The sequence below is a fragment of the Ictalurus punctatus genome, chromosome 15 (assembly GCF_001660625.3).
Source record: "Ictalurus punctatus breed USDA103 chromosome 15, Coco_2.0, whole genome shotgun sequence".
NCBI lineage: Eukaryota > Metazoa > Chordata > Actinopteri > Siluriformes > Ictaluridae > Ictalurus > Ictalurus punctatus.
In genome coordinates this window covers 3,342,890-3,354,007 of record NC_030430.2, presented here as the reverse complement: position 1 = coordinate 3,354,007, position 11,118 = coordinate 3,342,890, and the positions used below count along the sequence as shown (strand labels likewise).

At 39.2% G+C, this 11,118-nt stretch overlaps 1 protein-coding gene across 1 annotated transcript; it reads left to right on the top strand.

Annotated features, from left to right (window-relative positions):
* Positions 1-1,274: 1,274 nt before the first annotated feature.
* Positions 1,275-11,020, top strand: gdi1 (GDP dissociation inhibitor 1). Its single transcript, XM_017488018.3, has 11 exons — positions 1,275-1,544; positions 3,110-3,217; positions 3,427-3,526; positions 4,353-4,487; positions 4,611-4,809; positions 5,623-5,754; positions 6,151-6,250; positions 6,722-6,893; positions 8,131-8,275; positions 8,880-8,934; positions 9,020-11,020. The coding sequence occupies exons 1-11, from the start codon at positions 1,500-1,502 to the stop codon at positions 9,170-9,172; spliced, it is 1,344 nt and encodes a 447-aa protein (XP_017343507.1). The 5' UTR covers positions 1,275-1,499; the 3' UTR covers positions 9,173-11,020.
* Positions 11,021-11,118: the final 98 nt, after the last annotated feature.

Genomic DNA, 11,118 nt, shown 5'->3' with positions numbered 1-11,118 from the left:
GTGCCACTGCAGGTCAGTATCACTCGTGCATTGAGAATAGTCTACTATCCAAATGATCAAATAATAACTGGTCAGTTGTGGTGCTGTGACTGGTGTGTGCAACTGATAAAATGGTCAGTGATTGTAGGTATAACCTAGGTGTACTAAATATAGCAACCACAGGGTGTAGGTTATCATAAAGTTTGGTTGTAAAACATTCATTCATTCATCCATTTATTCATCTATATTCAAGCACTTGGAGCTGGAACACGATGGATGATGGACGATGCCAGGATGTGATGCCAATCTGTTGCAAAGTGCCATGCGCACGCGCACACACACACACACACACACACACACACACTTATCGCACACCTAGAGTAGCCAATCCATCTACCAACATGCTTTTGGATAGTGGGAGGAAACCAGAAAACTCCAGAGTTGGGGTTTGATTCCCACCGTGGCCCTGTGTGTGCAGAGTTTGCATGTTCTCCCCGTGCTGTGGGGGTTTCCTCCGGGTACTCCGGTTTCCTCCCCCAGTCCAAACACATGCATGGTAGGCTGACTGGCATGTCCAAAGTGTCCGTAGTGTATGAATGGGTGTGTGAGTGTGTATGTGATTGTGCCCTGTGATGGATTGGCACCCTGTCTAGGGTGTACCACGCCTCGTGCCCCATACTCCCTCGGATAAGCTCCAGGTTCCCCGTGACCCTGAAAAGGATAAAGCGGTATAGAAGATGGATGAATGTTTAACCATAACACAGATTTCCAAATCTAGACTGATTTATGATATTTGCAATGCAAGCCAAGAGGCTAGTTATAGCTAAAAATGTCGAATCTTTAGCCTTTCATATGACCCAGTGTCCTAAGCTGCAACTGGTTAAAGCGATTAATCGACACGGGATGGTGAATATTATAAACAATTATACGCGCAATATTCTGAAGATAAGCAGCAGGTTTGTGTTTTGTAATTTGCAGATCCACAGCTAAACCATCAACCACTTTCCCCATAGCAAAAGAAGCTTCTCCAGCAAGGCTGCAGGCGGAAGGATACATCCCTTTAACGCCTTATTCTGAGTGAGCCTGATGCACCCTGCCCAACTGTTGGTTAGCAAAAAAATAAATAAATAAATAAACCTGCCAAAGTGTATCCTCACATAACATGTCATATTGCAATATAAGTACGAGATTTCAAAAACTATACCTGCTAAAGCCATTCTTCATTCATGAATATCGCGCGCTCATAAAGCGGAACCGCGGACTATATCATGACGCGGATGTGTCAGAAACACACAAGTCGGTGGTGTAGTCAGGGCCATCTTTGCTGGTGCTCCGCTCGCGCTTTACAGAGAGAAATACACTGTACCAAGCGAACGAATCGGGTTAAAGCATCAGTTTTACGGCTACAAAGGCTGAATTAAGGAAGCTGTTGTGCTTGTTTACTTTTGACACCTTTAAAAAAAAAAAAAAAAAACTGTCGCAGGGACATCAAGGGGATTGTAGCTGCACTGTAATACAACATGGATGAGGAATATGATGTGATCGTACTGGGCACCGGACTCACAGTGAGTAGATTATATTCTATATTTACTCCATAATGTCACGGTTGTAGTTTTTCACAGGACCTCACACGTAACCTGTAGGTTTATGTTATATAAAGAGGCGTTGAGATATGATCGTTTTGCTGAAGAGAAATCGTGTTTTTTTGTTTTTTTGGTTTTTTTTTTGTAAATCGATGCTGCGCGATAATCAATAAGGCCTATTGCTGCTGACGCATCCTCAGGACCGGCGTTATTTTACTCCACACCTATATTCAGACACAAGCCCCGCCTCCTCCGCGATGATTGGATAATATGTCCCGGTTCCTGCACTCCATTGACCTAATATCAGGAGACTTTTTGTAGGAGTTGGTTATTCACCAATCGTAAAGCAAGAGGCGGGGCTTGTCGGGATGCGGATGGGGTAAAAATTAAAGCTCCATCATTGTAGGCGTTGATAAGGCGTGACCCGGCATTTCTTAACATATGCATATTTTATATGTATTTATATAGATTTATTAGTCTCGCTTATGTGATTTACGCGTGTGCGTCTGTCATAATTCGAGCTGTTGATAATAAATGAAAATCCCCTGTTCTGTGGACATCAGGTGTCACGATTGTGCGGGGATGAGCTAGTGCACTCCACTCATGAAGGGAGTAAAGGATCCATTTGGGATTCAGCCGCTCTGCACTTTTCCTCCCACCATTAAACAAATTGCATTTACATCAACAGTACTGGTTTATTCAGCTGTATTCGTGATTATTATATAGATATCAATAAATGCAAGCGGTCTTAAGTGCATTCTTTGGTAGCCACTGAGCTCGGTGTTTGATATGAAGATGCACTGGGTGGAGCTGCATCCCAGAATGCAATGCATGAATTAGACTGTAGGCCTTATTCCTTTCACCTTCATAAGATAATGAATTAAACTCAATCGAGGTCCTGATGTACACAAAAGGATAATTAAATTATATTATTAGGTGTTTTGTGTGTGTTTGGGGGGGGGGGGGGGGGGGGTTAGTTTTAACATTGTTGTAAATGCATTTATTATTATTATTATTATTATTATTATTACAAAACGTAATTTTAATATAATCTATGATCCGATTATTTAATAAAAATATATATTGTATATTATATGTTAATGATGCAACTACATTTCACATTTTAAGTCTTGCACATGCAAATAATAATAATAATAATAATAATAATAATAATAATAATAAGGAGAATAATAATAATAGGGGGAACAGTGGCTTAATGGTTAGCATGTTTGCCTCCAAGCTCTGCCCTGTGTGGGTGGAGTTTGCATGTTCTCCCTATACTTTGGAGCGTTTCCTCCCCCAGTCCAAAGACATGCGCTGTAGGCTGATTGATATTTCTAAATTTTCCGTAGTGTGTGAACGGGACGGTTGGCACCCCTTCCAGGGTTTCCCTCCGCCTTTGTGCCCAGAGTCCACTGGGATAGGCTCCAGGCTCCCTTTGACCCTGTGTAGGATAAGCGGTACAGAAAATAGATGGATGGATGGATGGATGGATAATAATAATAATAGTGTTAATAATAGTATTACTTCTACTTGTTTTTCTGCAGGAATGCATTCTCTCTGGGATCATGTCAGTCAACGGGAAGAAAGTTTTGCACATGGATCGGAACCCATATTATGGAGGTGAAAGTTCCTCCATCACCCCTCTGGAGGAGGTGAGGATACACATTTGCCATCCGCTCTGCCTACTAAATGTTCTGTCAAAAGCTGTTTTCATTTGAGCTAATCACACATTTCAGAGGTACACAAAGCACTAATGTCATTATTATCAACATAGTATTTCAGATGGTACAAAATGGATTGACTTTTTTCTTTTTTTTTCTTTCTTTCTTTTCATATTTCTTTATTTATTTGTCTCTCACAGCTTTACAAGCGATTTGAGCTTCCGGACGGCCCTCCAGAGACGATGGGCCGGGGAAGAGACTGGAATGTTGACCTCATCCCGAAATTTCTCATGGCCAATGGTAATAAAGCAGCCGTATTTAACTGTAGCAAAATTGCATGTATGCATATTACAAGGCAATTCATACGTTAGCATTATTTATATCACAGCATTTTTGATTTCTCGAATCCGATTGGTCAGAAGGTCTTGATTAACTTTCTATTACTGCAGCTTTGGAAATAGTGTCTGCTGTAATTCGAAACACAGATTTATATTAATGCGCTCGTTCCAGTGTTATTGTTTCTATAGTAACAGCATACTGGGGCTTGTATGGTGGATGCTTGCATAATCTAAAACTAAAATTAAACCAAAAAACATGTTCTCTAACCAAGAAAAACTTGTAAACGTTGATTAGGTGATGGAGGCTCCTGTGTCAGCGGTTTAATCATTAAGTTTTCCGAGATGGGAGAGTCTTCATGACGAAAACTTCTTCTTCACCTCTTGGAATGACAGTAGAAAAAAAACTACATTTTTAGTCTTATTAAGTTCAAGAGAGACGTGATAACAAGATCTGACTTGTTTTATGGACGTTCCACAACATTAAATGCAACGATAAATGGATTAAAAATGATGTGTCAATCATTAATAAATAAAAAATTGTAATCTTTGTCAAAAAGTAATAAAAGACTTGCTGGTATTGGAAAGTAATCAATTTCAGGGTGGTAACTCAGTAGCTCAGCTTCTCATTGGGCCACATCACACCGCCCAGTTGTTGATTATTTTCCTATAACAGCATCCACTGCTGTGTTTTATTCCTTACGTAATTCATAGTTTGTCTTCTAATTGTTGGGATTACTTTTGGTTCAGTAGTGCTGAAATTTGTCTGATTCGGTCTGCTATATCTACAGGGCAGTTAGTTAAGATGCTATTGTACACTGAGGTGACCAGATACTTGGACTTCAAAGTCGTGGAAGGAAGCTTTGTGTATAAAGGAGGAAAGATCTACAAAGTCCCCTCGACAGAGACTGAAGCACTGGCATCCAGTAGGTTTCATTTGGCACACTGTCTCTGAAGTGTTCACTGTATGTTAATGTTATGTTACCTAGCAACTCCAGATTAAAATCCAGCACCAATGCCTTACTGTTCTGTCATCCACGTTCCTCCAGATCTAATGGGAATGTTTGAGAAGAGACGTTTCCGGAAATTCCTCGTCTTTGTGGCTAACTTCGATGAGAACGACCCGAAGACTTTCGAAGGTGTCGATCCCAAGCAGACCACAATGGGAGAGGTGTATAAGAAGTTTGACTTGGGACAGGATGTTGTTGATTTCACCGGACACGCCTTGGCCCTCTACAGAACAGACGAGTATGCAGTTAGCACAGTTATTATTATTATTATTATTATTATTACTTATATACGTATTATTATTACTTATTATTATTATGCAGTTACTTATTATTACTATCATTATTATAAACATTTTTGAAATGGATAAGAATAATGTGAGCAGATGTATATTGGAATTAAGTTTATTTTAACTCGGTCTTGGTCAAGTTCTAATGTAGCTTATAGCTTACTTATGTTAGGGTTTTAGCCATAGCATTTACAACGTGGCAGAGACTATAAAAAAACACCGGTCAGACCAAGCTCGAATAAAATTAGCCCTCCAGCAAAGAAAAGGAAATTCACTAAAAGGGAAAATACTCAGAATTACTATTTAATTAATCTCAAACGCAAAACAGCTACAATTAAAACTTTCTTTCTTCTCTTGCTTGATGAAGAACCTCAGTGCTGAGTTCTGTCAGAGCATGTGATTCACTGTGTATGCTTATCATTCTCCTGGATGATGATTGGTTGGCAGAGAGAAGCTTAGAAATTGTCGTCTCTGAATAAAATCTGTTTACAACCTGTATGAATGTTAATATGTTATTATCTCAAAATGCCAGATGGCGCCTTATAATACTGAGCTTACCAACTGTCTGTTGAAAAAACAAACAACAAACTGAATTAGTGTTGCACTGCAGATGTCATACAAACACTTTAAAATGTTGAGAATAAATAAAAACAATTGAAGCAGGTGTCTTTTATCACTGACTGTACCTCAAAGTTAAACTTAGATTTTCTACATCGTATATATCTTGAAAGTCAGGATTTCCTTTGGGATTTTCTCTTCAACAGTTACCTTGAGCAGCCATGTCTGGAGACTATTAATCGCATCAAGCTGTACAGCGAATCGTTGGCCCGCTACGGGAAGAGCCCTTACCTGTACCCACTGTACGGCTTGGGGGAACTGCCTCAGGGCTTTGCCAGGTGAGCAAAACACAGCTCGAGCACCTCAACCCATTTTCCCACCAGCCTGGTTCATATTTTTAACAATTTTTCCACCGCAAAAAAAGCCACAAACAACATGAGGAAGTAACCTCAAGAGGAACCAGACTCAAAAGGGAACCGCTGTTATTATTATAAATAATTACTCTTCTACAGCTGTATAGTTTAAAGTCAAAGAGAAGTAAGGGTTGAAAGGCTGTTCAGTGTGAGTAGTTCGTGAAGAAGTGTACTGGGATGAGCACACGACAGCCTTTCCGATTACAGCAGCACTTTATAGGAACAAATCTAAAGTTTTCATTTCATTAAATAATTATTTTGTTCGTAGTGGAATTCCTGTGTATTTTGTTCGTTGCATTATTGTGTGTTTTGTATTAACAGGCTAAGTGCGATTTATGGAGGAACTTACATGCTTAACAAGCCGGTAGACGAGATTGTCATGGAGGGCGGGCATGTCATTGGAGTCAAATCTGAAGGAGAGGTAAACTCAGCTTAATAGTGTTTCCCTTGTGCTGTACTGATACTGCAGTTTGCTGACATGACTTTATTTGTTCAGCTGATAAATGAGTATGAAAATACATGGAGATCAATGCCATTTCCATTCAGTTTGTATTTGTATCTTCGGATTTGATGTGATGTAGCACAAACCGAAACGATGGCCATGACCAGCATGTTGTAGAATGCTGCATGTCTGTGGAGGTACCAATATTTACAATATAGATATGTCATTTACAGTAAAAATGAATGAGGCACCCAAAAATACTATATACTTTTCTTCATTTTCAGCTAAAGCTTCAGTTATAAACCAAACATGAATAAAATTCACTTGGCTGAAAAGGCGTGTCACTGTAAGGGAAATGACGCAGCACGAGTATTTACTTCTGCTAGGAGTAACTTTTGCCTCTTGCCATCTTTATCTAGGTGAACTGAATCGTCTGTCTTTTCCTATCAGATTGCACGATGCAAGCAGCTGATCTGCGACCCCAGTTACATCCCGGACCGCGTGCGCAAAGCAGGCCAAGTGATTCGGGTCATCTGCATCCTCAGCCATCCCATAAAGAACACTAATGATGCAAACTCGTGTCAGATCATCATCCCGCAGAACCAAGTTAACCGCAAGTCAGGTCAGTGCTGAACACACGACTTGCATCTGCGGCTTCACCTCTGTGTGTACGTCCTCTATCTAAAAACGTGTGAAATAGTTTTAGGTTTTATCAGCGCGAGGATAACAGTACTGTACACTAGTATATCGACAGATGTCTCTGTTTGGTGTGTGTCTTAGTGTGTTGTGTATAATTGATTTCATTTATTAATATTTCTCATTTTTATGTACATCATAGTTCAAAGGTTTACAATCCAGACTTACATACAGGTAAAAAAGAAATTCTTTTAAAAAATAATGTTCTGGAATTTCTGTGTGGCCCCCCTGGCGCCATCTGGCGGCCCCCCAGGGTGCCTCGGCCCCCAGTTTGAGAAGCACTGGGTTAATTTTCTATAACATTAACTCTGACAGCAGTGCCAGCTGTAGTTCTAATCACAGGTTTATATTATTAATGTGCTTGTTTCCATAGTAACAGCTCATTCATAGGGACTTGTATGGAGGTCCAATAATATATGGATAAAAGCATGTTATATAACAAAGAAAAGCATGTCCTCATTGATATGACTGAGACATTTGTAAGGAGATTTTTATGCAGCACTTGCACGGAGTGTCCAGTGTCTGCACTTTGTAACTGCCAGTAGGTTTTCCACTAAAGGAAAGCTGTATATTAATTATAATATAAAAGAAAATACATCTCCTCTATCAGCATAACTCAAGACGTTGCACAGTGCACATGCTACAGAGAGCATCTTAGATCATTTCCGAGTATACTTTTAAGCTTCTGTATAGTAATTACACAGTAACACCACTAGATGGCACGCTCACATCATCTCAGGTTGATCACAGTTGAAGTGAAATGGGAATTTTGGACCTTGACTGGGGACTAGTTTTAAAGAGGGACTAGTTTTTCATTTAATGGAAAATTAATTAGGCGGCTGTGGCTCAGGTGGTCGAGCGGGTTGTCCACTAATTGCAGGGTTGGCGGTTCGATCCCCGGGCCACGCGAATCCATATGCCGAAGTGTCCTTGGGCAAGACACTGAACCCAAAGTTGCTACCAATGGCATGCAAGCGCTCTGCATGGTAGGGCTGCTGCCATTGGTGTGTGTGTGTGTGTGTGTGTGAATTGGTGAACGAGAAACAGCATAAATCGCTTTGTTGAAAGGTTAAAAGGCGCTACATAAGTGCAGACCGTTTAGCATTTAATCAGCATGTATTTATGTACCGTGACATAATGCTCCTTTGTTGCTTCGTGCACAGATATCTACGTGTGTATGATCTCCTATGCCCATAACGTGGCAGCCCAAGGCAAGTACATCGCCATTGTGAGCACCACTGTGGAAACCGCCGAGCCTGAAGCTGAAATCGAGCCGGCACTCGAGCTGCTGGAGCCCATTGACCAAAAGTATGTTTTCTGCATACTCACTATTTCTTTACTTGCACTTTTCTGCAGGTACACAGGTACACTTTATATGTTATATATATATATATATAAATGTATATCTGTACACCTGACCAGTTGTGCTCCAATTAGATTTGATAGATTAAGTTTTATTACTTATTAAGAGTAATTGGCAATTAAAAAAAGTTTTGCTTTCATGCTCCACAAATCTCAAATCTAAGTTTGATAATTGTTGTAACATTGCAGTCTTTTGAATATTTTATATGCTAACTTGCTATTTTGTAAGTACTGTAAAGCACTTTGACCTGCGTTTTAAATGTATTAAATGTGATATTGAAAAGTATTAATACTACTAAAATTACTAGTACTACTAATAATAATAATGAATAATTATTATTTTACAACCATAATATCCGAATTGATCAATTCTCTATAAATTACTTTACTATATAGTAGTTAATTATGAATGATTATACAACTATAGTCTTTATTAATATTATTTTTAAATAAATATTTTACAGCTATGTTAATAATATTTATTATTTTTATCATTAGTATTATTGTTGTTGTTGTTGTTGTTGTTTATCATTCTGTCTTTATCGTTTAGGTTTGTGGCTATCAGTGACATGTACGAACCGACAGATGACGGGTCTGATAGCCAGGTGAGTGCTCACCCTACCCGCGTAAATAAATGGCCAGAGAAAAGCAAAGCAAAGCAGTTGTATAAGCCTTTTTGATGTCCTGCAGGTGTTCGCGTCGCGGTCTTACGATGCCACCACTCACTTTGAAACGACCTGCAACGACATCAAGGACATCTACAAGCGCATGACCGGCAGCGACTTCGACTTCGAGAACATGAAGCGCAAACAGAACGACGTCTTCGGGGAGGAAGAGCAGTGAGGGAGGGAGACGAGCTGGAGGGGAGGAGAAGGCAGTAGATCAGGACAGCTGTGAGTGGGGCAGATTTGAGGGTTTGTGCTTGCTTAGTAGAGGATTTGTAGCTGGTATCAGATAAGCAGGATTGTAGCGATCAAACTAGGCTGCAGTTATAGTTCAGCTGTCCTACATTCTCCTTCTACTTGTCTTACTCCTTTGCTTCCTCCTCGCTCTCGACTCCTTTTTCCAAATTATGTACATTTTAGCACACAGGCACAACTCTCTTATACTCATGTTTCCCCTGCTCATCCTACACAAAGCAGTCTTACATTTCTCGTGAACACGGTATGCGTCATTTCCGAGCTACTATCTTGTTGAAGTGAGACATATCCAAGCCTTATTTATTTAGTAATTGTTTTGGTTTATGAATGATGCCTTTCACAGAAAGCCCTTGTGTCTTTTCAAGCTCCATTAACACTAGGAACAAGAAGATATTGCTGTGAAAATCGCTATAAACACAAACATTTTTACTTCCCGATCTGTTTAAAAAAAAAAAAAAAGAAAAAAAAAGGATTGTTAAATGAACACCCCAAGAGAATCACCTTTAAAAGCCTTCTGCTAGCTGAACGGGTGTTAATGACAAGTCCACGACTGTACCCTGACGATTTTGCACATTCGCATTTATGAAGCATCGTTCACATGTCATAACAAAAGGAGGATGATGTAAATGATAGAAGATTCGCCTTTAATGTATACCACCAGTACGCATGCATGCATCTTTCATTCAACACCTTTCCAAACAACACTGCTTCGAACCTAAAGCCTCTACAGACACGCTCGGCTTATTTAACTGTTGGATAAGGATGTGAATGAGACCACTTAGGCGGTACGGAATTGGAGATTAAAAGCCATTAACGTAATATTTCAGTTGCCCGTGTAGAAGCCGTGTTCAGGATCTACAACAGCAGCAGTTTGTATAGAAATCATGGTAATGTGACTCTTTAATAAATATCGTGCCCCTTTGTGGTTTGACACTTGTTTATCTTCTAGGTGTTCTGGTTTGTTAAACTAGGCTGGACCCTGGTCTAAGAACTTGGAGTTGTGTGTTCTCTTCTTTCTCCGTGTTGATTTTTTGATAGAAATTGTGCTGGAGTGCTTCTTCCCATCATGCTTGTTCAGCCACAGCAATGATTTATACTTAAACATTAAACACCGTATAAAGACTTAACATATGTGTTAGGTTAACATTTTTTAAATTACACAAGGAATAGAACTTTCAGGCTTTTCCTTGTGTTATTTATAAATGACCAAATCCAACCAAGGTTTATTCCAGCTTTTTATTCTCAAAAAGTGCTCTTTGTGTTTTTGTTTTTGTTTGTTTTTCGTTCTTTTTTTTTTTTTTTTTTTTTTTTTTTTTTCTTTTTTTTTGCGTTACCGCAGATGGTTTTGGTGGACATGTCGTCTCACCGTGATGCTGAATACTATGCTACTATAAGGACACACACTGGTACAATTTCATCTCCTTTCCTCCTTTCCTCCTTGTGTCTTATTAACTGACCAAGAAAAAAAATTAGCACTGGAAACTGGATCAAATAGCATTAATCTTACTGGTGAACGTAGCTCTTATTGAAATTGACCTACTATCTGTTTTTTTTTTTGTTGTTGTTGTTGTTGTTAAACTCTAGTAGCTGTTTAAATATTATTTTTGCACTTTATTTATTTTCTGTATGTGTATCATGGAACTAAACACTTAACACTGGCATATGAACGTGAAACAGTTGATGACTAAGATGTGACTTTATCACAAGTGTTTGAGCAGTCTTGTGCAATGAATGAAAAATGAATTCAAATGTGAATAAAATGCTGAAAATAGGAGAGCCTTTGGTTTCTTTCTTTTAAGGAAATAAAACTGGGTTTGAGTACCACTCTTCCAAAAATACACATTTAATGGGTTATTTTGTACACGTATA